Source organism: Pagrus major, chromosome 15 (assembly GCF_040436345.1).
Source record: "Pagrus major chromosome 15, Pma_NU_1.0".
Lineage (NCBI taxonomy): Eukaryota > Metazoa > Chordata > Actinopteri > Spariformes > Sparidae > Pagrus > Pagrus major.
This window is the reverse complement of record NC_133229.1, coordinates 8,702,363-8,729,808: the sequence shown is the minus strand read 5'-3', so window position 1 is coordinate 8,729,808 and position 27,446 is coordinate 8,702,363. Positions and strand designations below refer to the sequence as shown.

The 27,446-nt window shown below is 43.2% G+C and overlaps 1 protein-coding gene across 2 annotated transcripts; it reads right to left on the bottom strand.

Annotated features, from left to right (window-relative positions):
- Nucleotides 1-262: 262 nt before the first annotated feature.
- On the bottom strand, nt 263-26,128 carry LOC141008890 (vinculin-like). Of its 2 annotated transcripts, XM_073481244.1 has the most exons (22): nt 25,961-26,128; nt 17,325-17,395; nt 16,226-16,376; nt 15,495-15,603; nt 14,115-14,237; nt 13,089-13,249; nt 10,383-10,473; nt 10,142-10,289; nt 9,885-10,038; nt 9,442-9,617; nt 8,310-8,500; nt 7,430-7,629; nt 7,005-7,133; nt 6,777-6,926; nt 6,567-6,675; nt 6,091-6,393; nt 5,867-5,991; nt 5,519-5,704; nt 4,302-4,478; nt 3,105-3,308; nt 2,510-2,614; nt 263-2,109 (listed from the first exon to the last, which is right to left on the bottom strand). In XM_073481244.1, the coding sequence occupies exons 1-22, from the start codon at nt 26,126-26,128 to the stop codon at nt 1,963-1,965; spliced, it is 3,378 nt and encodes a 1,125-aa protein (XP_073337345.1). In that variant the 3' UTR covers nt 263-1,962. The 2 variants fall into 2 exon arrangements, with proteins under 2 accessions (XP_073337345.1, XP_073337346.1); XM_073481245.1 differs by lacking the exon at nt 4,302-4,478.
- Between the last annotated feature and the right edge of the window lie 1,318 nt (nt 26,129-27,446).

Here is a 27,446-nt window from a genome sequence, read left to right as displayed (position 1 = left end):
GTACAACAATGTCCCCCCTCAGAATGAATTGTTCTTACTGTTAATTTTCAATATTAGATCAAACACCAGGAGCAGGTCAGAAGTTAAATTTTTCCAGTAGTAGTGGTCCAATTGATAGTTTACTAATGACATTCTCACCATCCTTAGCTTGCAAGTTGCATTATGTAAGAATATGAGTGTAAAATATTCAAAAAATAACTAAAATGGCCAACAAAATGCGACAAATCACACTCATTTCGTTGAATGAAGAGGCCGACTCCAGTCATCATTATAGTCTTTTATTCTTCCAAGGCACAGCAGATGTGTTGGCAGGGCTCGAAGCTATCAGAATACATTCAGGGTGTGAATGAACACATCAAGTACACACAGAAGTACACCCTGTGGCTCTCAGTGAGGGGTCAGTGACTGCTACATGCTCGGTAGGCCCAAATAAAGATGAAAACGTGGTTAAACATTCTGTGCTGCTGTTTAGAGCTCTGTCCCGTCCCATCGTGTGGACGGCTCATACTGTTTACATACAAACTCTCCATTTAACAGTTAAATATCTCTAGCCATTGTAAAAAATATGGAGGAAAACTTGATGATGAAATCCTGTTTAGGGAATGATCCAATCTTATTGATCCATGAATGAATTAATCCGTAACTGCCGTGTAATTATTCTAGACAAAAACATTTTATACATTTTTTTTATTTAAACCTGAAAGAACTAGAGGTTGTTTTTGTTCTCGAAACCACCTGGGTCATCTAGAAAATCTGTGTTAAAATGATGCGTCTGAACATTCAGGGTGGGACTACTGGAGAAAAGTTTAAAAAAACAGGATGTTGAATGACTGTTAAAATCAGTGGTTTTGATCAGTTATGAAAAGAAATGTCCGAACAGTTCAACTGTTACAGAGATAGTGCAGAAACAAAGCACTTTAATAAGTAATTAAAAAAAAGAAAGAAGCAAAGCAAGGGAAAACATTTTCTCTTTTTGCTAAAAAAGTACCTCAGAGTCTCTAAAGAAAATGATCTGTTCTGTGAACCTCATGAAGCTTACAGTAATGTAAAAGAAATCCTTTGGCATTGTTCACCGTGAAAGTTAAATAAAGTTCAAACAAAGAATTAAAAACATCTTAACTAATCTTGACTTTTACCTGACTGTTGCTCATACTGTGACAGTCAAGTAAAATGATCTATCAACTCGCCTGCAATAAAAAAACTTTACTGACACACATACATTTTTTTTTTTTTTTTTCAAATTATACAGTCACTTTTGAAACTGTGTCATTTGCCTATAAGTTATAACAATGTTTAATCAAGAAGACCTTTTAGTTCTTCAAGTATAAACACCGCCGGACACCAGCGATGATCCATCACCTTTGACCTCAATGATCTTCAGTTAAGAACAGCGTTATTACTAAAAGTAAACATGAAGAGAGGAGAGCTCATCAGCCCACGCAAGACTCCAAACTCAGTGTATAAAGCTCATAGCTAGAGTGTTGTCCATAAAACAAATAATCACTGTATATACAATAGACAATAAGAAACTCTCACTGAGAAAAACTGAATTAAAAGTAAATGTCCTCTAGGAGATATTATTGTCATCTTTTGCCTTTAGAAAATAGAACAAATTTCCATGCAAAAAATATATATACCTGGGATTTGAATAAACTCTTGTAACACAACATACCAAAAATATATATTAAAAACTGTCTCCGATTAGCCTGCGTGACTCCACAGATACAGATAAAGGGAACTGGACAGCAAAGCTGAACTCACTCCGATAAATGAAACCTGCTTTTCTGGCGGATCCTGGTAGACACACACCCAAACTACAGCGGAGGATGGATCAAAATCACCTGCAGTTTCCTCTTTGAGGACGCGCACATGTTTACTCCTGATGAGTATGCGGATTGCTACTTTGACTCGAGGTGTGTGCAATCCAAGTTAGTGTTAACTAGTTTTAGTGACCAGGCTTGTTTATTGGTACCAGGGGGTCTTGCGCACCCAGCGGAGGGTGAATCCTGCGTCTGTTCGGATCTTGATGGAGGCTGCCTCTGCCTCTCTGACAGTCTCCTTCACTGACTGCATCAGATTCTGGGCGTTATGGACCAACATCTCTGTGGCCTGGTGAAGGACACATTGGGAAGCAGTTAGAGGTGAAATAACAAGAGGGAACAAAATAAAGTAGCTATGTACAATTCTGGGATAGTGCATGTACTTTACTTGAGTATTTCTATTTTCTACTACTACTATACTCCACTACAATTCAGAGGAAAATATTGTACTTTTATTTCATAACATTAATCACTTTGCTGGTTCAAATTATAATAAACAAATTCTGATGATTTATTGATTAAGATAAAACTTAATCGATTCAGGGGGGAAATTCTTCAGCTACCCTGCAGCAAATAAACAAGTTAAAACATTTTACCAGCAACAATAGAGAGATGTACACATTAATCAATCAATAATTATAATACAATATAATAATTGTTACTCCGTATCGTCAGTTTTGTGAGTTTACCTGCTCGGACTCCTCTTCACTAATGTTTGTTCGTCCCAGCATGGTGGCTTTGACAGTAGAGAGGATCTTCAGCTGAGTACTGATGGTGGGGATTCGTTCACACACCTTTGAAAGGGCAAAAATATGTGAATTATTTTCTGCACAAGACATAGAGGACTTTTCAGCATGTGTTTGTGTCCGTATGGCTCTGTTCACACCTGGCATTAATGTGCATCTTGGGTTAAGTGTTTGCGTGCCAACAGCATCATATTTAAGTTGTGTTAAGATGTGTTTCCGAACAAAATGTAGGGTTAAAGTGATTCCAGTATGTTTTTTAGTGCAATTTTATTTTTATTTGAAAGTTTTGAGAATATGTTGATGATTAACGGGATAATATCTTTAATCGTAATTCTATTAGACAGGATATTCGTGACATGAAATGTTAATATCATCCCATGCCTAGTCAGACACGCACAGGAAGGGCATGGGTGCCTCCTGACAGTTTATCTGCGTATAGAGCGGGGAAGTGAGATCCAATCACAAGCGGTCACTCTAGACTCATGTGAAGACACATTCTAAGGCCAGGTGTGAACAGGTCCAATGTGTTTGTCCTTACCTGTAGCAGATTAGTTCTGATGCGTCTGTCAGTGCACTGCTTGGCCACCTCTTTGGCCAGTCTCGTCACCTCATCTGAGGCCTTGGCGATGTCCTTTGCACACTGAATCAACGCTCGTTTGTTCCCGCTTCCACCACGCACCAGCCGAGACATTTCTGCCATCAGCAGAGCCATCCGCTTGGCTGCTGCGATGATGTCGTTACCCTGTGAAGAGGGGGAGGGAGGAGGAGGGAGCAATAAGAGCTGTGAGCAGGATACTGGAGAGGAGGATGGCTTTGGATAAGAGATGAGGATGCAATGAAAACATTGTATGAGTCATGTTTCCACATATTTTTATGATAATACTGATAATAATCAAAATGTAGGATACTGAAAACAGTGTTATCAAACACTAAAGACACTAAATCTAAAAGCAGAAAGCTGCATGCAGTGTCAGTTCAGGTTAGCACGTGTTCTTCAATCCTCATTGAAGAAGATAAATCTGAAATTAAAATCCATAGTTTTAGAGGGAAACAGTGTTGAGGTTCTCACTGTCTCCCTCACATCAACCTGAGGTTAGTACCCATGAGGTGATGGAGCCATCAGTTCACACCCTGAGACTAAGAAGCAGAAGCAGGTGATCATACCAGGCAGGCAGGCAGGCAGTCTAATGTCAAAACTACATCACCCAGAAGTCTTTGGGAAACTGTCATCCTTGGCTTCACAGGTTGGCCAGACAACGAGTGATTGACAACAGCGATAAGAGTGCGACAGAGCGCCGCCTGGCTCCTCCTTTAAACCACTTTACCTAATCATGAACATAAGGGAGGGACGTGTGAAGCCAGTACCAGTTTATCCACGTGGTGCAACAAACAAACTCGCCATTCCAACAATCCTTGACCTCCTTTAGTACAACCTTAGCATGGCATCAGCATGACCGTGTGTCAACCATGTCTGAGTGTGATGCAACAATAGTAAAAGAAAATGGCAGCCACAGCTGGTTGGACGTTTCCATGGTAGTGGCAGATGCAGAGCTCATCGATTGTGCAGCCACAGTGACTCAGCTAAGGTGCTTCTTCTCTGTCCTGCAGGGCTTTCCTTGTGTTTGCATGCGTGGATGTGTGTGTGTGTGTATGTGTGTGTGAGGGGGGGTCAAAGAAATACCATCTGACCCACGTCTGGTTGTGTGTGCATTCATGTGCATGTGCATGCGCAGACCTTGCTGGACCACTTGCGCGCCTCCTGGTGGAGAGCCTGGGCAGCTGCCAGAATGGGTTGATTGACAGGCTGGTTGGAGGGCATCATCAGCAGCTCTGGCTCATAGTCATCCTCACCATCAGTAAACTCATCTTCATCATCTACCTCCCTCTCCTCTACTGCCTCCTCATCCTCAGGCTGGTCGGGGGCAGGGGAGGGGAGGGAGGGGGGGATCGTTGGTGGTGGTAGGGAGGGAGGCAAAGGGGGCGGGAGGAGGAAAAAAAGGAGGAATGTGGAGAAGAAGGGGGGAAGCCGGCAGGAGGGAAGGAAGCATGGGAAAAGGAGGCATTTAGTACAGTATGAGAGGCACTGGATGGAAGAACAGAGGACAGGAAGATTCACAGGAGGGAGGAGGAGCGAGTACAAGCACGAGTGAAGGAGCAGGGAGAGGGAGGTGAAACTGCACGCGCAAGCAAAGATGGGAAAAAAAGAGGAAGAGGAGCTGGTTCGGGCAGGTAGCAGGTGGATGATGGGCCTTACTCTGACTCTAGCAGTGGCTGAGTTGACAGTTTTAAAGCATTTGCACAATCAAAGAATTTCTAACTGTAACTAAAACCAGTGCTTGACATCTTTCTGGTGTATTTAAGAGTCTAGCAGTGTGCTGGGAAACAGAGATATATTGTGCATCTCTGATGCACTGTTCAATAAACAGGTGTGAACAATTGAGCTTCACAGAGAGAGCAAGAGGGCTTTATTCCTGCATAATCAATGGTTATTAACACAGAATAAGTGTTCCCATACACAGTTCCTCCACACAGAAACACTTGGACACACACATACAGAACACAGACACCAACAGGTATCAGAGTGCAAAGAATATAAAGTCTTCTGCTAATAAATAGTGCACTTGTCTTCTACTTCTTCAGTAGATGTGACAGTTGATTGTTTCTCTATCCTTATTTACTTTGGGCATGTGTAAGCCATTAACAACCTTACATGCAGACACCTCGAACAGATGACAGTTTCCAGTTTCCCTCTGAAAAGTGGAATCGAGCCACTGATCTCCACATTTCAGCATCAACGCGACGAAATACTTGATTTCAGGGTATTCACAGAATATGAGACAGTACTGCATCATCAGACAAGTGTATTGCAACTGTATGTATGCTACTGATTATATGCATTTAATGAGTGGATTTGTAAACTGTATATTCCTCGGGGTGTTTGTGTGAACTGACCTTGCTGGACCACTTGCGTGCCTCGTCGTGCAGCTGCCTGGCGGCCACCATCATGGGCTCACTGACCACCTCTCCAACCTTCTGCTCTGGGAACTCCTCGTCCTTCTCCTCAGGAGGAGGGGGCCGAGGAGGGGGAACCTCACCCTCTGGCAGGGGGGGCTTGGGTGGTGCTTGCTCATCACTGACCTGGAGAAAACACACACAGACACACATATGTTGCGGTGCTGCACTTTTTCACTTTCCCTCTCTGAAAAGCATTACATTTTAGTTAATGCTGTTGAAGAAGCAGTGGGTCATTCACAGTTTTACTGTGGGTAATAGTAAATATGTTACTTTGACTGTGTTTACATGGAGCTGGTCCAGGTCAGGTGGTGGAGGAGGGAAGTCAGGCTCCTGAGGTTGGAAGGCTTCTCTAACTTTTCCGACTGCAGCCAGGATCCTCAGACACGAGTCCAAATAGGCCTTTTGCAGAGCTGTGGAGGAGAGAGTGACAAATAAAGACAGATAATGAAGTGAACAAACCTGTGTCATACAGTATCTTGAACATGTGTTTGCACAGTGCACTGCGGTACCTTTATCTTGTATGTTCCCGGCCACAGCCTTAGCATCCATCACCATGGGTGAGATGGTGTGTGAGAGGATGTCCGACGCATGTTTCACTGTGTCTCTGAACCGCGGATCTTCAGAGTTCTCTACTTCCCTCTTGGCCACCAACAGGACGCGATTGGCTCGTCTTGCTATGCTTGTTGCCCCGGCAACAAGCATTTGGGGCTGAACATTCGCCATGGCAACTCTGCATTTGTCGATGTCTTTCTTTATAGCCTCCTCAGAGGCGTCTAACAGAGACTTGGTGTCGATGGCCTCATCCACCAGACCTGAGAGACACATGAACACGCGGATTAACCCTTTAAATCTCATCCGCAGTATGATGATGTAGTGTGGGAGATCTATTAATATATTTGCAGGCTGCTGTAATGCTGCATCTACTTCAACAGGCAGAAACTGTCAATGAATTATGTAACACAAGAAATGTTGAGAAAATCCTCACCAGTGAGTTTCTCCACGTTGTCGATCCACTGGTTCTTCATGGTGTCAAAGTGCTCGTAAGCTGCTTTATTTCCAGGATTCTTCAACAAGATCCGAGCAGCAGATGTCACCTGGACATCAACAGACATGTCACACTCAGACTCTGACAGCCACATGTTTCATCCAGGTATGCAACCATGCAAATCAGGGACAGCTAAACAAATATTAGCACCTGTGGTGTGAGCTCCCTGGCATGTTTCACAGCAGAATGAATGCCCTCTACTGTGCCTTTATTGGCTGTTCCCACGGCAGCAGCCTTCTCTGCGGTTGCCCCCAGCCGACCTGCGTGGGCTTCGAAGTTCCCTGCACGCTCTTCAAAAACCTACAAACATGAATATTGACGGAGTCAGACTATGGACATGAACATAATAGTATAGTCAGATTTTTTTACTTTACTGACCTCCGCCCTGTTGGGGGCGTCAGGAGGAGCAGTTGCAGCCACAGCCAGCAGTTTGATCGGGGTGGTGGTGTCACTGAAGACGTCCGATACCTCCTGGGTCATCACCTCTTGCATGTGCTGCCTCAGGTCCTGGTAAGAGCAGGGATTATCGAGTCAGTCCACTAGGTGGAGCTCCACACCAATACTTTCAATGACTTTCAGTTTGCTGCAAATGGAAATTTTCTTGTGCATCATTTTATTCTCATTTCCCCCTGAAATTAAACATATTTGATATCTATGTAAACTTTGTGATCTTCTCTATAATTTAACAACCTCTGTGGGTTTCAACAACATTTGGATGCACAGTGAAAGTTTCTAATGAGTTTAAACCTGAGCTTTGACTTATTTTAAAGTTAACCTGTGTGTTTGTGAGACCACTGAGTTACCTTCAGGCTGTCCTGCAGTTGTGCGGCTGTAGCTCGTGCGTGAGGAGCCTCAGCCTCGCCCCTGCCGGCCATGTCTGCCAAAGAAGTCATGAGAGCCTCTGTTCGGTCGCAGCGTCCGATCATATCCTGTCGATACGGGCCCAGCAGGCCTCCTGCGAGCCTCTTCCCTTCTCCAACCATCCCTCTGATCGCTGCCTGACCTAAGGGAAAGACACAGGGCAGAGGTCATTATCACATCTGGATACACAATATTTCCTGTGTGTTCAATCAAAACTAGACTAAAATTGCTCCATGACCTGTAATTGTTACATGTCCTTATTTTGACATATAGTAGAGCATCTTCATATTGTCTTATGGTTGTCTTAAGTACTAAAAAGAGGTGAGATGTGACTTCATGTATTTTTTTCCCTGTAACTAAGAGACGAGGGTGTGTATTTTGTGGTTGACCTCATAAAGTTTCATTTCTATAGATTTTGGTTACATCTTCTTAGAAAACATATAGTGGGCAGGTACCTGTGTTCCACTCTAGTATCTCATACTCTGCTCCGAAAGGGAAGCATGTGAGAAAATAAGAGACAATAAAAAGACAAAACAGGAATAAGGCAGCTGGCATCAAAGAATTAAAACACTACAATGCTCCCCTAAGTAGGTCAAGTTTGTCATTTAGTGATTCATGCATGTGATACCTCACTGTGGGCATTTAAGGAAATGGCACCAGTCACCAGCACAGTCAAACATTCTGTACCACATTCAGAATGATTAAACGGTGAATGTTGGCATGAATGAGTATTCACATGCTCTCCATCACCCACACAGGCTGACAAAAGGCGTTGAAGGTCAGAGTGTTTATTTTTGACCACATCATCCAACCCGTGCTCACCTACTCCTCTGTCGTCCACTCCGGGGTTGTTCACCCAGCGGAGCGCCTGCTCCATCTTCCCCTCCAAGGTGACAGCGGGTTTGGCTGGTCTCATGTTGGCCACGGCTCGGTTGGTTTTGGACTGCAGGGTCAGCAGCGCCGCCCCGATCTGCTTTGCCAATGCACGGGCCTCTGGGCTGTCACCTTTACCCCTGAGGCAGCAACAGAAAGAGAGGTGGTTTGACGGAGGAAACAAAAAGTGTCGAATTTCGCCGTTACATACAGACTTCAAACCCTTCAAATGTTTAGCATCAACCACCCGTTAGACACCAGCTTAAAAGGAAATACCACTTTCAAAGGCTGATGCCGTTTTTTCATCTAATGAAATGAAGATAAAAGCTCATTACTGGTTTACACTGTAAGCAGTTCTGGTCCAGGACAATAATTCTTCAGCTTCATTACGGTAAGAAGACTAAGACTTTATCCACACAGCTGTACGACATTTGGTCTTCTCACATGGAGTGAGACACTGAAGGAAAATGGCTGCCGTGTGAATGTCGTCTTTGAGTGTGGAATAAGAAATAATTTCTTCTTATAGTATTTATTTTGTGGCCAGTCGGTCCTTCATACAGAAGATCACACAATGTTTCAGATCTAAGTGCTATGTTTTCTTTCTATGTTGGAAACCAGCTGAGTCATTTGATTTACTTGTTCATGTTTATCTCTGTTTTCCTTTTATGGTCAGTACATGGAGTGGAAGTGGAGCTCAGAAAAAAATATTCCTAACCGTGACTCATCTTGCTGTGATTCACTGATTTACGGTGCCATTTATCAACCTAACTGGTCTAGACTGAAACTTATTTCAAGCATGAAACTCTGCAGCATGAACCTTGAATTGAGTGGTATTTTCCTTTAACTCTCACCGACCCTCCACATGACCCCATCACCCCGTATTCAAACAGTTAGAAACCTTATTGTAGGGCTGATGCCCAGGGTTGACAGGCAACAACATATTTTCCAGGCAGGTAAAATATGCCACCTATTGGTGGCATGAGGTTGTAGATTGAGCCTACAAAAAGAGGGTCTAAGAATTACTTAAAGTAATCACAAAGCGTCATTGGTCGTGCATGTGTCAGAGGAAAGGAGAGCGTACTGTTTGCGTAGCTCCACGAGTCTTGCAGTGAGGCCTGCGATCTCACTGATGGAGCGCAGGATGTCATCCCTCTCTTTGGGGTCCTCACATAGATCAGCGATGCGTTTGGCCTCTGCTAGTAGCGCTCTGATGAACTCCTCCCCTTCAGGACCGCCATTAGGATCAGCCAGCCAGGCCTGAAAAATGTACATATGTGGCTAAGTTGTTATCTGATTAAAGGATGGGAAAAGCTCACGAAACACTGTATATTTTAAGCATTTAGCTGTTGGCTCTAATCCACATCAGCTTGTAATTATTCACTGAAAATTACAAACCTTTTGCTTGGAAATCAAAAAGGACAAAAGAGACAGAAATGTGATAAATACAAAGCAGAGAGGAGGTGTAATTTACTGGGGAGAGGGTTCACATTTATTACTCTGTGGTTGTTGTTGTTTTTATCTGACCTGTGCAGCATCCAGCCTTCTGGCGATGGCCTGCTTGGCATTGATTAGAGCCTCCAATCTGCGAGCAGCACCATCCACTTTGCCAAATAACAAGTCTAAGCCCTGTGAGCACTGGCCTGCACGCTGCACACACCCCGGGGTCGGACCCTGGCCTCTGTCATGGAAGAAAAACATACACAGCTGAAAAGACAGGAAAAAAAGAAAAACAAAAGAAAAAAAACAACAGTTAAACTAGATTTCTCTCATACAAACTCTACCTGGCTCGTAGATCTGCAACCTGGTCAGTCATTTGTCCCAGAGCCTTCGCGGTTGCCAGAATATCTTTCCTCTCCTTCCCAGCACACAGCTCTCCCACTTTACCAGCTTCGTCCAGAATGACGCGCAGGGCGACCTCACCGGGGTCTCCTGAGGACAAGGACACGCCACAGGATCACATTGAGGACCATCATCTAAAATCCTGATGAAGTGTTATAGTAGAAAGTATGAACATCCACTTACCTGGTTGTCCATGGGGGTCTTTGAGCCAGCTTTTAGCTTGAGCCATCTTTGACTCAATCAAAGCCAGAGATCTCTTCAAAGCCTCCATATCCTGAGGTAAAGAGAAATAAATAGAGTTGTCAGTAATCGCCTTTAAAAACTAATTCAATACTGTTCTAACAAGAATGTGCTAAAATAACTCTAGGTTGTGAGGTTGTGAACCCAAATTAAAGGAAAAGGGTGGTGTTATTTTATATATTTTTTCTTGCTCTCCATGAAACACCAAAAAAAACGTGATTTATTTGCCTCCTCCTACTTTCAAACTCTATCTTGCCTGTGGCTCTTAGCCCATTAATTCCTCCAAAAGATGTAAATCTCATTGAAAATGAATACCCCATTTTCTAAACAGGATGGTTACTGTAATTTTTAGCTAACACTCCTACAACAGGAGTGAATAGTGCCGTTGTTGGGGACTACTTTCAGCTGCAGATTAACACACATTTGCCACGCAAGTCAGTATTTACAGCAGCATGATGGTGTAGATTGGGTTGATCCAACTTACATATATGTGTATGTGATGTCAGGCTTTGGCTACAGGAGTAATAATTGTGAGTAGGATCAATTCACTGTTGGTTTTGATCTTTTTGTGGGATTTGTTGACAATGAGAAAAATATAAAATACCACAAGCTTTTTTTAAGAGTTAAGGAAATTTGTAATTCAGTCAGTATCAATTTATTAATGATTTACAAACATTTTTGGCTGTTTACTCTAAAGTTTGTCAGCCATCAATAAGTTAGAAGCGTTTACCAAACGTATCTACTTAATTGAGGGCTCTCAACCTGGTCAAATGTTACTTTTATTAATGTTTATTATCAATCTGTAGAGCAGTAATCAATTATTTATTTACCATGAATAAAGTCATTAGTAATTTTGTCATTATCTACTCACCTCCATGCCGGAAAGTCAGGTGAAGTTTTATAGTCCACAAAATATTTCTGGAGCTTCACAGCAAAACAGCGCTGCAGCATTCTCCTAAACAACTGAAGTAGATGGGGACTTGTTTTAAAATGTAAAAAAAAAAACAGAAAATGGATCCATGCAGCTCTCACAGTGCAATCCAAATCCCCGGAAGCCCCAAAATCCCACATTGATTTGAAAAGACATTATTTACACTCTCTACAGCTAAGTGTCAGCGCGCACCCTGTCTATAGTGGGTGCAGAAGCTCGTTCATGTGTTGAGGGTGTAAATAATGTCTTTCCAAATAAATTTGGGGCTTCCATAGACTTGGATCACACCGGACGAGCTGTACGGAGACATTTGATATTTTTTCTGTTCGTTCTAGATGTTTTAAAACAAGTCCCCATCTACTTCAGTTGTGTAGGAGAATGCTGTAACCCTGTTTTGCTGTGAACCTCCAGAAATGTTTTGTGGACCAAAAACATCACCTCCCGTTCCGAACAGCATGGGGATGAGTAGATAATGACAGAATTTCATTTTTGAGTGAGCTTTTCCTTTAAGTTGTATGGAAAAGTAGCTACTATAACCGCTTTTGGCAATTCTGCACAGCCTTACTAATGACCTGATACGCTGTGAAAGGAGGATAACGACCTCACATCGAAAATGCCACAAACTCTCTCTCTGCTTTATGAATGGTACAGAAAAATCAAAAAGCCTCTTTCCAGTTCAGAGGAGAATGAAACGCTTAAGTGGAGCCGTTCAATACAGCCCATCTATTATGGATGTGTCTGGACACCGACCAAGCTTATTTCTATAATTCATGACCCGAGAGGAGCTGGACGGTCATCATGTGCCAGCGGTTTCCCCCGCACATTGCCAGTAAGTGCTTATCACAGCTTATACACAGAGTATGTCCACAGCAAACACACACACACACACACAAACACACAAAAAGACAGATCATTGTCTGAGGTAGCTGTGTGCAGAGAAACATGCAGGGTTACAGGTTAGACTAGTGAAACAGATTTGAACTTCACAGTAAATGACCTCATAGCACAGCCTCTATTAACTGATGTGCCCAAAACATTCAGAGAGAGTATAATCAGCTCAAAACAGCCTCTTATTGCTCCTGACAGCTCTATCACACATAAACATGAACAACATAAGAAGGAAAACACCATGATTGACGATGGATTACATTTTTTGAGGCAGTAATTGTTATAAAAGAGCTTAAAAACGTAAATAACCGTCATCCGTTCCAAGTCATTTGACTCAAATGGACATCTGGAGACAAACAGATGCACATATAACGATATAGTGATGAAGTGTGTGTACTCAGCTAACAGTCAGTGGACTAAAACACATGACACACTTACTGTAAAATACCAGCATGACAGATACATATGTAAGCATGAGGACATATTTCCGTCTTTTGCTCACACACACACATACGTTCACACACACACACACTTGCATGCTGGAAACTGCAGAGGGGGAGAGAAACAGGCTTACCTTCTACAGGGAGGAAAAGAATGGAGGAGGAAGGTAAAGAAAGAAAAGAAAAAAGAAAAAACCAGGAGTTATACTACCAGGCAAAAAGAAAAGTGGAGACAGAAAGTAAAGAGTGAATTTTCTCGGAGAGGGATGTGTGGCTATGTGTGTGTGCAAACGGCCACTCCAAAGCAAAACGTGATTATGTGAGTTGTAAAGTTGTTGTTTTTTAAGGGCGTATAAAATGAAGAGTTCAAATGTGCAGCACAGGTCGTACCTTATTGGCCCAGGCGTCTTCGTCCCACGTGGTGAGCTGTAAGACTCGTATGATCTCGTTGATTTCAGCGCTCATCTTCTCAAAGGTGAACCTTCTGTTCCTCTCCGCCTCCTCGATGCCGGCACCTCGACTGCTCTTGGTTGTGACAAAAATCTTTATAGCTGAGGACAAAGCATGCGTATTAATGATGATTACAGATCACACAGGAGCATCGACTCATCACAAGAGATATTAAACTGTTCAGTAAAGCAGCTATTTGTAGCATCGAAAAAGGCACTGTGGCAAAACCCCAAAAGAAACGCCATCAGAATAATATCAAACTTGCTATAAGCACTTAAATTCTAGTGGCTTTAAAGCTGTATTAGTTGATATTTTGGCCACTTGGGGGCAGCATGAATAAATTATTATCACCAGCACCATACTACAAGGAGTTTAGCTGGTTATGAAGCAGTCTCAATTTATTACTGATCTCTCTGTATGACCTACAGTAGATACGCTAACAAGACCATCAGCGGCTATTTCTATGTAATTATCATAGGTATACTTAATGTCTGTCACCGGGTCCGATTTAGACTTATCCTGGTGAGATACTTCATAAAATTAAATCTATCTTTAATGGCGGAGTGCTGAGAATGAACTGAAGTCTAAAAGGCTAGAAGCTTCTCTGTAGTCTGGTGGTACGGCACTATAAACAAACTTTTACCCACCACAAAGTGTCAGTATTTGATGACCTGGGGTTGAGACTCAACAATCAACTGTCATTCTCCAGAAGTCACATCATGTTGCTTTAACGTGCACGGCTGAACGTTGCAAAAGCTGTGACAGAGTTTCTCTTCTTTGCTGGTGCAGTTACAATACGAGAGTCACTCGTACAGCAGCTAGTGGGCGATGTGTGTGTAGTCAGTCTGACATCCCCAGAAAGTAATGACTGTAATTATCAGCGTTGCTATAACAACTCTTGGATGTGCAGTGACCTACAATGTTGTTTGCCCCCCCTAACACACACGCACAGTTTCACATACACACCTGATATGAGAACAGGCAGCAGCTCTTTGACTGTGCTCATGGAGTTGACTAACATCTGTCTGTGTTCCTGGTGCGTCAGCTCCTGCTGCCTCTCCTCAATCATCTTGGACATTTTGGTCATCCCTGAGGAAAAGACGGAGAATGGGGAGAATTTACAGTGCTGTGAAAGTTAGAGGTCAAAACAAATTGTAGTAGCCTTGTGTTTAGCTCCAACAATCAGAGGCCGAGGGCATCCTCCAGTGTATTCACCACGGAGGTGTTCCAACACATCCAAACAGACCGTTTCTTCCTGAATGACTGATCTCGTACAATGACAGCATCAGTCGTGTGTGAGAAAACCTTGGCATCAGATTTCCTCCAGCTCATTATGCCACCGCGAACTGACAACACAATTGACCTTTTACCTCTGATGATAAATAGCCTGTTTATAGTCCGGCTCTCCCGCCAGTGATCCTTAATCACAGCATCTTAGTGTCAGAGGAGCAGTCGCTTCATTTAGTGTTTCATTCTGACTGATGGATGTTTTAACCCAGAGAACAGTCTGACACAAAGGCTGATTGCATGGCTTTAGTTTTAGCAGACACATTTGTGATAAACCTGTTTGTCTAAAATATAAAGACAACAGTAACTATCTGGACTGAATGTAAATGGAATTAAATAAAGACTCAGCTGCTCACAGGACTCCAATTCTTTGATGCAATTTTTGAGATTAACAATTATCAGTTGTCCTTAAACAAATGGAAATGCCTACAATGTGTCTGCTCAAATCAGCAGATAAAGGACCATGTAGGTCGACTGTGACAGCAGCTTATTACGACTCATATTTACAATTATTTTTAGGCGGTGACCTCTAGTGGCCGTAGTGATTATCACGGCAGCAAAGGAGGAAGTGAGGAGGAGGAGCGACAAAGTCTGCATAGGGAGGAGATTAAGATAGACAGATGGGTCAAACAAGTGCAGGACTTTCATCCAGGAGATCGCTGTTTGTGTCCTGTGTGAACCAAAAGTCAACGTTGAGTGATTTTAACTTGGTAACGCATTTAACTTATGTCATGTAAATAATGTAAATCAAGCTATATACGTAACATACTGTACATACGCACGTACATAGCCTAGGTAACATAAGTAACATACTTATTTAACCCCAACCACGATCTTTTCCTAAACCTATCCAAACTGCAAGCATAAGAAGAAGAGGACGTGTTGGTTCAAATACATTTGGGATGGAGGACTCCTCTGACATGACTCTGTGATTTCCAATTTTAGTCACACAGCATGAAACTTCTCCCCTAAAGTGACATTTTAAGAACCACATGGAGTCGTCTCTTGCTGACTGTGCAGCAGCTTTAAAGTGATTCAAAAGGGAAGGCTCCTGCTGACCTGGTCCCAGGTTCTTGGTGTATGTGATGAGGTCCTCCATGGTCTCCACCACCTCAGCTACCGTCAGGTACTCTAGGATACCCTTACACACACGAATGATCTTACGCACCTGGGGCACAACACAGACATAATCACAAGCAGATGAGTTCAAGCGTAAAAACACAAGCTGATAATGATGAGACACACGTGTGTGTGTATGAGCTTTTTTTAGACAGCGTTGAAGTTACACTGTTGGTTGAGTGGTGTCTTTGTGTGTGTGTGTGTGTGTGTGTGTGTGTGTGTGTGTACAGTCTTGTGATGTACATCTTGTGACTGTGAGAAGTTGCTCTTACAAAAATGAGGCTACTGATGCTACTGGGATGGTGAGCATTATCACGTGCCCAATGTGACTTCACTTAGCTGCCATCAAAGATTCAACACACAAACACACACGTACACACCAATGCAGGCTGGTAGATACCATATCCTCACACACACACACACACACACGCAAAGGCAGCCACACACACACAAACACACACCCTGAGTTATGACAGAGGGAAGTCATTTGATCTCAGTGATTAGATCTGGCTGCATATGAGACTCCATTACAGACTTGCTCTAAGCTGAGTTTCTCCTTCCTCTGTGCAGCTATATAAAGCTTTATTTCGCTGAAGGATACCACACCTCTGAGGTAAGAGTGGTCCTGAGGACACACACTTGGCTATAAGGAGGCAAACACAAACACACACCTCGGCCTCATCGAAGGTAAGGAGCAGGTCGGACGTTCCAGACAGTATCCCTCTGGATCCATCGATCAGGTAATCTCGTGCAGGAACAGAGTATGGATCTGCCTTTAGCATCTGAGATGCCTGGACGAGCTTCGAGCTCGAGTTCTCCACCCTGAAAAAAACACAGCGGGCTTAAGACGAGCAGTCAGGGTAAAAGACAGCATACTCGTTTACCAATAACAGGAATTGATCGCCAAATCAAATAGATCAGAGGGAAAAGTGAAGATTGCATTTGGAAGGACATCTCCTCCAAGTAAAAAGCAATGACAAAGCTGTGATTTTAGTAATTCAACAGGGGATTCAGATTTTTTGTGTTGGAAATAGCAAAACCTTTAATTTCTTGCTAGATTGGTCAGTGTTTTGGACTTTCACGCATATTCCTTAAAGATCAATAATGACTTTAACCTGAAGAAGGTGATGGATTTGAAAGCGCTTGAATAAGTCCCTCCTCCTTCTGACCCCCATTGGTCAGGGTATCGATGGCTGCTGGTTCATCTATATTTAGGCTGGTTCACATTCCCACACGCCCCCCTTCTAAGCCCTGTGAGTGAGATTTATGGTGTAATGCAACATGTATGTGTGAGTGGGCCTGAGAGAGCAGTGTGTGTGGATCTAGCTACAGCTAATTGGAAAAATCAGAAATCAAGAGACGACAGAAAAGAAAATTGGGGCGGGAACAAACTGGAAAAAATTCAGTCAAATACACATACAGGCAAGCAAACACAGCCTGAAGTCTAAGTCCCGGGGCTGCTGAGAAGCAGCTCTCAGCCTGCACCCAGAGTTCATGTCAGCTCTTCAGATCCAAGCTGGAAACAACAAACAGCCCTTCAGAGATCTGGATGCTGGAGCTGGACAGTCAGCTGGGCTCACTCAGCCTCAGAAGTGGCTCTTTGTTGCAGCTGGGAACGCAGCCCGGTTTCCTGACATTAAGTCGCCTGGAGTCCTCTTTTAAAACAAGTTCTCTGTCTGCTGAGATAAAGTGGACCATTTCCATAATTTTGTGTGTGAGTGACCGTGGGTGAGACAGAGAGGGACGGAGGGAGGTAAACAAAGAACTCACTTAATGAAGGCAGGAGGCATGTCTCTCTTCATCACCTGGTCCTCAGTGGTTTGAACGGTCTCCTTCCCCACCTGCAACACACACAGATGGACCATTTATTTTATTATAATTAGCTGCAGCAAGACGGGAAGTACTATTCAAACGGGCACTATTATTAGCCTGAAGGGTGAACGGGTGTGTATCAATTCACACCTATTTCAACCATGCGTGCATGTCATATCTGTCGAGCTTCGGGGGGAAACAGCTCAGCCTCAGCTGACTGTTATTATACATGAAAAACTTGAATTCAGCCCAAGCACTCATATTTTGCAGCTGCCAGCTTCTTTTGCTGAACTTGTTTTTCTTATTGTGCGTCTGCAACAATCTACACTTGACCTCATTGTTATCCTTAGGTAAATTTAAGTTTGAAATCTCATCTTACCTCATTTCCAGCTGACCTTGTTAAAGTTAATTCATCTGTCTTCAATTCTAATTGTTAATTCATTACTATGGCTTCACATTTTACTAATATTCTTATTATTTTCAGGTTTTATCGCCATTTTGATCCAAGCTCCCTGTTTGTCTTTCTTCCTGCCTCTCTGTGTTAAATAAAGGTTGAGTGAATGAATGAATATATGTCCATTCCAGTTTGCCAAGACTGTAATAAGTTTCCACATTAAATCACAAAGGATATTCAGTATCCGGCGAAGGTAAATGGATGTTTCCTTTTCACTGAACAAACTGAACCTGACAGTCATGACTGTGAGTATTGATTTTTCTATTAGAGCTGCTTGAGTTTTTCCCCCGTCTGCGCCTCACAATGTTTTCTTTCTGAACGAGATTCAAACTACAAACTTTGATGATTTTCTTGCACTCAGTCATGACTTTCTATTTTGCAGTTCTATTTTGAGCAACAAACAAAATTAAGTATTCAAGTCCTGCTTTGATTGGTATTGTATTAAAGGTGCAATATGGGAGAATTTTAGGAAGTATCAGCAGGATGTGAAGAAATAACAGTTTACATTATGACATTATGATGTCTATGTGTTGTGTTGCAGAGATACAGTATCTACTAGGGGTGTAATGATACATCGATCTGGATCGATATATCTATTCAATGATGAGCGATGCAATAGCTTCGATGCAAAATGTAAACATCGATTCATATCGCCGCCATCATTAAGATACGCCTTTATTTTGAAAATTTAAATGTCTGGAACCATTAATAAAATAATATTTCCACTGAAGAGTTCAGTAATAAAATTGTCAAATCATATTTTAGTTGCTTTTTGTGGCTACACCCCGCCTTTCCGAAACCCCGCTGTTCCGAAAATAGACTTCCATTCTTCGTAATGGCAGGGTTTCCCATTTTTTCTAAAGACCCTGCTATTCTGAAAAGGCTATTGGGGAACCCCTGACCCTAACCCTAACCCTAATGGGAAGTAATTGGAACTTGAAAGTCGGATTTGGAACAGCGGTGTTTCGCAATGGAGGTGTTTCGGAATGGAAGGCCGTCCCCGCTTTTTGTGAGCTGATATAAATGTAACTGATTATGTTAAATGGGCATATGATATCGTCTCATATCAATCACAGGGCCCTGTATCGAATCAAATCGAATCGAATCAAAATCATATCGTGGCAGACTTTGTGATGTCGGAAAATATCTTATCGTTGTCCAAAGAATTGGTATAATATCATATTGTGATGAAACTTGCAATTTACACCCCTAGTATCTACTGAAGTTAGCATGCTAACCAGCTAGCCCCAGCCGGTCCCAGTACAAAGCTACTGTGTTAGCAGGCTAACACCAACACTCCCCTGGTCCCCAAGCTCCCAGTCTCAACCGCCAACTGCCCGGCTAATCGAGCTAACTAGCTAACGGCATCTACAGTCAGCAACAGTAAGTGGATACTTCTGCCAGTTCTTACATGCTGCACCATTAAGCAGTTTTTCCTTTCACATTCTCACCTACACAACTACATATTGTTGTTACAACATACTTCAAAGTATGGACATGATAATATCTATTAAAAGAGGAATTCTACACGTTTACATTGGTAGCCTTGACTTATCAATCAGCTAACACTAAGATACTTAAATATTTCCAATCTCTGAGACTTTCTCAGCTACACACTCTCTTGTTAAACTAAGTATATCTTATGTGACATCCAGGCTTCCTGAAGCAGAGACTTGCAGAAACTGATAAGAAGTTTGACAAGAAACCATTTCACCTCACCTGATTTTTTTCATAGAAAGTGTATTCTGCCCTATAAAAGGCTAACCACAGCAAAAATCATGACCAATTATTTGACCTATGACTCTCTGTCTTTGCATTTCTTGGAAAAGAATTAGTGCAGTGGCTACAATCTTCTTCTTGTCTTCTTCCTGAAAGAATCTAAATCTAATTTATTTCTTATTACATCATCTCTGCATTTAATGTTTGCATGTTTAAAAAGTTGAAATCTAAGCAATCCTCAAGTATTATTTTGTGAGGTTTAAGATGTCTTAATATATTTAGTATAACCCTAACCCTTAACATATTTTTAGAATTATATGCTCACGTACGATATAATCTGGTCCCTGTTTTAACAGACAGCTCTCACGGGTCGCACTGACTGCAGCTAAAAGCTAAAGCTACTGTGGGCTGCTTTGGGTTTTGGTTGGATTTTAAAGTTACTGTAATTTTTACATCCATTCTTCTCTGAGATGGAGCAAGAGTGAACTAAAACAGACATTTAAAAGTTCAATTTCACACACACACACACACACACACACCTCAGCACACAGATACACAGCAGGGTGACATCGCTCGCCTCTTCTGCAAATGTTTATAAAATGACACATCTGGCTGAAAAACCACAACTCTCTGTAGCACTGACTCTCACACACAAAACACACGAGCATTCACCTACACACACAGACACACACACACTTGAGAATGCAATTACAGTGAGATGATGACATCAGTCTCTTGCTTCTCTGTAAGCTAATGGACTTTCTGGCTCCAGAGATTCAGAAGGCTGCCGTCACACAGCACGCACAGATTCACCAACTGAGATCAAACCGGTTGACTGCTCACATCTGAATTATTTTCAGATTTCACAAACCATTTTGCAATTACAGACATGTATGCTGCTGTAGACTTCTCTCTCCTATTCTGCTCATGCTGTGCCTGGTAATAACTAAAATATAGCAAGAAAAACAACTCGATGTTATGCTGATCTATTTTGTGCTCGTATCACATCAATAATTAATGTCATTATCAGAGGTTTATTTTAGGAACTGCAGAAACAAGAAATCTAGTTTCATCAGGGATTTGATCTTTGTGTAATTAATGTGTGCAACACTAAATAACTCTTACTTTGAAGGCACCAGTCTAGCTCAAGTTTTTAAGCATGAACTTGAGCTGAACGCTTGACAATGATTACAGACTGCAGCAAAGATACTGATGAGGATGACTGAGAGAATTAAGTGTATACACATTAATAAGATATATTTCATGATCACTCTAATAAATTCAAAGTATGATGGTAGTGCTGTCACTGTGAAACATTATTATGAGTGTTCACACACACTGTAAAAACACCTCAAATAACACAATTATAGTATATCCAAAGGCTTAAATGTGTCTTAGTGAATTTACTTGTTTCCCGACTCTAAAATGTGAGGAATGCTGCTCTACGAGTGAGCACACCCTGATGGAAAACTCCAGACAAACTCGCCGAGTCACATCAGGTGACTGATCAAAGAGCTCCAGAGTTTCCTGTAAGCAGCAACGCTTTATGTTGCAATCGATTATTCTATACATAATGAATGCGCAGTTAAGTGGTTTGCTGGACACACTGACAGTGTGATGTGTGTGTGCCTGTACAGCCTGAAAGGTGCGACTGCTTCAGCAGGAAACAGACAGCTGACAATCAAAACTGACACGTTACAATTAGCCGGGTCTTATCTCAGATCCACAGGCATCAGCTCTGGTGTGGGTAAAGCCATCACTCTCACATTTTTTATCAGCTTATTGTTCTGAATTCAAAATTACACGAAACAGTCCAATTAAAGAGTGACGGCAAAAGTCACCTCGTGCAAGTAATGATAAATGAATATTTCATCAGACAATGTCTTGGTTCAAATTCATGTAATCACAAGATCAAGGTTCCACACCGTCCCTCCTGTCTCTCCTCATATCCTGCCACCTTTCTAGTGCCTGCTATTAGTCAGTGAATCATTTATAATGTGTCTCAAAATGGTGAGAAGTTGAGAAAAGAAAGCAAATCTGGCGTACAATAAACTGACTCAAAGTATCTTAAAACAAGCTAAAAATCCTATTGGACATATCACGGCCTTATAAAGTAGTTATGGCTAACAGGTTAGCCGCTAAAAACATATAAGGCGCTCTCTGGAGTCAGTGTTTGGCTTGTCTGTTCTGGGCAACTGTAGAAACATGGCTATGCAATATGGCGGACTCCCCTGGAAGACGACCCACTGCCTCTGTAGAGGCTCATTCTAAGGTAACGAAACATCGCGACTCTTAGTTTCAGGTGATTATAAAGTAATGAATAAGGAATTTCAAAAACCCTGCACACTGGACCTTTAAAGTTGTGAAATATAAAATTGACACAATGCGTTGGTGGAGCTGGGAGGAAGTGAAGAGTTGGGTGGTGCTTTTCTGTTGGTTATCTCTGAGTGACCACGTAGTCCATTATTCATACAAAAGACCTGCATAGTGCAGCTGTTAAGACATATGTAAGTGACTTATTCGAACATAAATTACATATTTTAATAAATCAACGGACCAATTTATCATCTAACCATTTTAGCATTTGAGAAAACAATACAAAGATTTTTTTAAAAATGATACAATTCCTGCTTTACAGCATTAGCCAAGAGTAGATTTGAGGCAGACTGAGAAGCAGAGGGGATGTGTGGACCCACAGCCGGAAACTCATCCTGGGTCTGCCAGAGAACAAGAAGAGATGGCTCATATTTACATGAAGGAGCAGGCTGGAAACAGTTGGTGTGTGTGTGTGTGTGTGTGTGTGTGTGTGTGTGTGTGTGTGTAGAGGGGGGTGGAGGAGGGCGGGTGGATTGTAAGGCTTGGCAGAGTCTGGCCTGAAGACACCAGAGACACTTTCCCTCCCTGACAGGGTGCCGGCGTCCGACTGGAAATGGCTATGGCTCTTCCCCTCTTCATCCCTCCTCTTCTTCCCTCGTTCTGCATCACACTGTTTGACAGTTCTACTCATCCACATCCCTCCTCTCCCTCTTCCTCTCTCTCTGCTCTGCTCTGTCAGAGTGTGGTTATTTCACTCAATGGTAAATCTATTTATTCCTTCCTCCACCCTCCCCCTCAGACATGCTCAGGATGTATGTTGACTCCTTCAGGAGCAGCAGCGTCTTCACAAACGCCACTGAGGCAGCACAACTTCTTCAGCGAGCTCACACTTTCAGGCAAACACACCAGCAGCATCTTTCAGATCTTTAGTTGAATCGGCGCCGTTAGCCCACGCAGAACCTCTGACTGATTGAAACTGACACCATCTTCTGCGTATGCGTGAGTGTCTAAGTGTCTCAGTGACCTAGATTTCTAAGTACCCCCCACGGTCAGCCCACCCCGGACGGGGTTAACAGTGTAATTGTATCAGTGTGCAGTGGGACTCTTGTGGTGACGGTGGCATGTTGCTGTAAACTGTGTTATATCTTCGCTCAAACTGCGCAGGTGTAGAAATGAATCAGCTTTCTAAAATAAAGCATGTCTGCTCAGAAGTGTTTGAGCTTTTGGTGTCCTTTACATCTAATTAAGTTTATCTTCCCGGCAACCAACTGCTGCTGATTTTACAAGCACCTTTCTGTGCTCTCTTTCAACACCTTCTTGTCACCCACTTCTTACCTCTCACTCCTCAATCAGTGAACCTACTCATCGTTCTTCAGCTGCATGTGTAGGCATTGAGCTGTGTTGTTAACCAGAGTGTCCGTGCCTCGAGTCTTACAGTAAATGCCTGAAAAGACCGGAGCTGAGGGCGTTTTTAACTTTTTATTGCATCCTACTTTTCTTCTCTCCATCCTAATAGCATTTCCTCTGTCCGACAGACCAGTGTCACTGTGTCCTCAGCCCTTATCTCTCCCTGTAGCCTCGCATCTCCATCATCGGAGACCCATCGACCTGCCCGAGGGCTGTTATTAGCCTCCTTCTGCTCACTGTCCGGATGGTTTAACTGAATGGATCAACGAGGACAAGCACAGAAAGAGAGAGAAAGAGAGAGAGATGGGGACGTGTGCCCAGCTGCGATGGGATATCAAGGACTTGTGCATCAGGATGGTATCGCATCGAAGGGGATTTTTCACCAAGACACTAGACCGAGGAGCCCTTTTCATTATCAGTTAATGAGATATTTATCAACATGATCTTGTGTGTCCTTGTGCAGGGAAGCCAGGGAAAAGGTTTACTCACCATTTGCTATTTTAAAGGAGCAATTCACACAAAAAACACCAGGCCTCTAAACTAAATTTGTGTTTGGGTGAATTGTCCCTTTAAAAATCCCTGACTAATAATTTACTGAAAGGTTTTGCAAAGTAGCATTTTATGCTTTTATGCAAGTTAAATGGCTTGATTTAATATTATTCCACAGGCCACTTCTATATTCCAGTCATTGATGTGTAAAAGTAAATATGGACACTGACTGTGCAAAATATTAATGAACTTTTGCATATTTGCATAATCCAAATGTATTTGTCGTACTTAAAAATCCTCACACATGCTGAGTAATATCACAAAGTGCACTGAGTCAATACTTTCTTTAGTTTGGTTCTCTCCAGAGAGCAAACCACGGAGCTTGAATCCCAGTTTCATATTACAATAACAGGTTCAAACTTTATTTCAGAAAGGCAGTCCAACTGAAAACAAGTATCTTGTTATTCAGAGGAGCCACGGGGCCTCATTAAGAAAATTGTTCTTGAACTTCATTATAAGATTATTTTCCGACGGTGTTTGATTCATAAAAGATGCTTTGCATAAAAAACCTAGCTTAAGCAGGTTTTAAGAATCCTATTTGTAAATCTCACATCTGTGATCTATAAATCTCAAATCAACTTAAACTGATGGCACCTGCCTTGTGATCTCCTCTTATATGATGCCAGCACATATGAGATATAAGTCAGAACAGAGATGGACCAGAAGAGAAAATCTTCTTGAGAAAATCTTTTGGAAGACGATGGTAGAGGAGATTAAAGCAAGGCAGCGTGTATTATTCAGAGGACTAAGTTCAAGTCCCAAACTGCAATACCCCTACATAACCAGGAGGAAAATCACTTAAGTCAAGTCTCGACTTTTCTTAGAGATAAGATCATTTCCAAGTCTTAGTAAGGCTTTATAAATAACTACTTATACATGGTGTTCTGCTTAAGTCACACTGAAGATCAAAATGCATCATGCCTGTTTTATAAATGAGGCCCGAGAGCGAGATGATGCAGCAATGTACAAAAGCAAAATACAAGAAAAAACGACATAAAGGCGAGAGCAAAATGAAACTGTCAAGGTGCTGGAAGAGAAGTAGTCTGTTTACATCCTGAGAAAGCAAAGATTAGACAGCTCCTCAGTCTGACACACAGCCTGCAATAACAGAAGTCTGCTCCACCAGAGTGTGACCTCCCACACTCTGAAATACATTCTGACTCAAATTAACATCCAGCTTCTTTCCTCCCTCAATAATTAAAGTGTGAGCGAGTGAGTTTCCTTCCGTCTGCTGCTGATTTCTTATGAGTGAATGAAGCCTTGTCCCCCTGCATCAATAACAGCGACCCGGGGCAGCATTAATGATGTGGCCTGTATTGATTTCTCTGGTCAGTGAATGCAGAGGAGACATCTGACTGAGGCGTTGCTTCATTTCTCCACAAAATGACCATTTAGACTCAAGATGACAGAGAAGAAACGAGACAGAGGAGGTAAATGGGACAGGTTTGGTGGAGGAGTCAGAAAAGGGGGAGCCAGGAAGAAAGTGTGGGAGTCTGATAGATGACCACAGAGTGTATCTTTTTCTCTGTGGGGGTTATTGTGATGAATGGGATGAGTTTCTTAAAGTCATTGTTGCACAAACTGCAAATTCTGCAATAATCCAACTGAGTTTAATGAAGCTGAGAGCACAGAAAGCTACAGTACAACTCTGCCTCTGACACAAGTGACATTTCCCTGTGAGTGTGTGTGTGTGTGAGAGAGAGAGGGGGGAGTTAGGGGGGGACATAGAAACACGCATCCTGCTAATTCAATCAGCACTCGTTTCTTCCGCCCCACAAACTTCATTTAGCTCAGCGGCCATCTGATTGTCAGTGGGGGCAAAGTTTGTCATGTTACTGTGTTGTGTGCGCACAGGCGCGCGTGAAAAACTACTGCAGGAGCTCGTGGAGCACGCACGAGCGTCAGCTGGCTGAATGTATGGCAGCTTTTATATCATTTTAATGGCGAGCAAAGATCAAGATGCTCTGGCCATAAATCTGCCTGTGAGCACCGCAGGAAAATAATGATCTGCTGCCTGTGTATTCTGGTGATCTGCTGCTCTAATGATTCATGGTACTGATTAGGAAAGCTGGACTGTCAGGTGTCAGGCAGGTTCGGAAGTTTGGATGATAAATGTGAATTGACGCCCTGATCAGAACTCGGGACTCACCCGCACAAGGTTGCTGACTGCCGCCTGCACCGCGGCCACCGGCACCGTCAGATCCGGGATGGCTTTCCCGTCCACCTCCCCCTCCTCGTGCATGATGACCAGGTGGGAGATCTGCTGGGCCACCGGCTCCAGGATACTCTCGATGGTCTTGGTGTGAAACACCGGCATCGTGAACGACTTTTACCGCAGCCCCGACAGAAGAAAAGGCGGCTGGTCGCTCCAGCTGAAGATCCCCCCTCTCTCCTCCTCTCCTCTCCTCTCCTCTCCTCCTCTCCTCTCCTAGGCAGGAGGACAAATCCCGAGTTGTCAGTCCAGCTCCCGGGACGAAACCCTCATGCGTCTCTCCCCCCCGCCTGTGTGCACCGTCTCCTCTGGTGAGCACCTCGGTGAAGGCTGGACTCAGACGGTCGGTGTCCTCCGGTGGGAGCGACCCAAATCGTGACAGAAGGAATCACCGCCCTCCGCCCAATCACAGCGAAGGAATACAGCTGCCAAGCGGGTTGGTGTTGGTGCGCACTGACGCCCCCCCCCCCCGCCCGCGCGCGCGCACACACACACACACACACACACACACTGCAAGTGAGAGCGCTTCCCAAATTACGTCATGCATGCCAGTAGCCCCAAAAAGGAAAGTGTCGAGGTAACTTAATGGGAAGAGATTGTGATTTCGAGATATGTGTGTGCAGAGGAGGTTGTAAACATAATTGTGTTGGAGGCTGCTTTAAAGGTCAGCTCCACATCTGTGAATCCACCGGGTGAGGAGCTGCACCAGTGCCTGTAATGTTAGAAAAAAAAAAGGTGTTTGTTGTTTTCTTTATAAAGCCTCAAACCTGCATCTGACACATGATCTATGTTCATTAAAAGGTGGGTCAGGAGTTCATGTCTCCAGGCCTAAATGTCCAGGTCTAAATAAAGCCCAAGGATTCAGCTTGCTGCTGGCTGCAGCTGAGAGAAGGAGTCTCTCCAGGCAGCAGACGGAGACTTACAGATCCTGCACCCCACCCACACACTGTTCTCCAACTTCTTTACTTTAACACAGAGGATCCTCCGTGAACAGCTGCCCCACTGGTTTAACACCCACCTGACAGGTCGCACTTGAAATTGTGTGCTGCTCCACATTAAAAGGAAATAATCTGATTTATCACATGCTGTAACTTGGGTGTGTGTGTGTGCGTGTGTGTGTGTGTGTGTGTGTGTGTGGTTGCTGGTAGGGTTGTCCCTGCTCCTCAGATATGATTCTGTGTTGGGGAAACCGGAGACCCCAGCAGCAAAAACAGCAGTATTTATACCCCTGAGACCTGCAGCCAAGAGAGCCTCCCTCACCCCTCCATGAGTGCTTGGGTATAGACAAGTGGCTGCAATCCAAACCAGAGAGACTGGACACTCTGGTCCACCTGGCTCTCCTCTCCTTCTCTCCTCTCCTCTCCTCTCCTCTCCTCTCAGGAATTGTCCTTACACAGGAGTAAGACTCATACTCGCAGCATCT

Coding starts and splice junctions, on each gene's coding strand:
- LOC141008890 (XM_073481244.1), bottom strand. CDS start 26,128: ATGCCGGTGTTTCACACCAAGACCATCGAGAGTATCCTGGAGCCGGTG. Junction 10,039..10,141: donor GTTGCAGATCTACGAGCCAG/GTAGAGTTTGTA, acceptor CTTCCATGACAG/AGGCCAGGGTCCGACCCCGG. Junction 5,992..6,090: donor CGGGAACATACAAGATAAAG/GTACCGCAGTGC, acceptor TCTCCTCCACAG/CTCTGCAAAAGGCCTATTTG.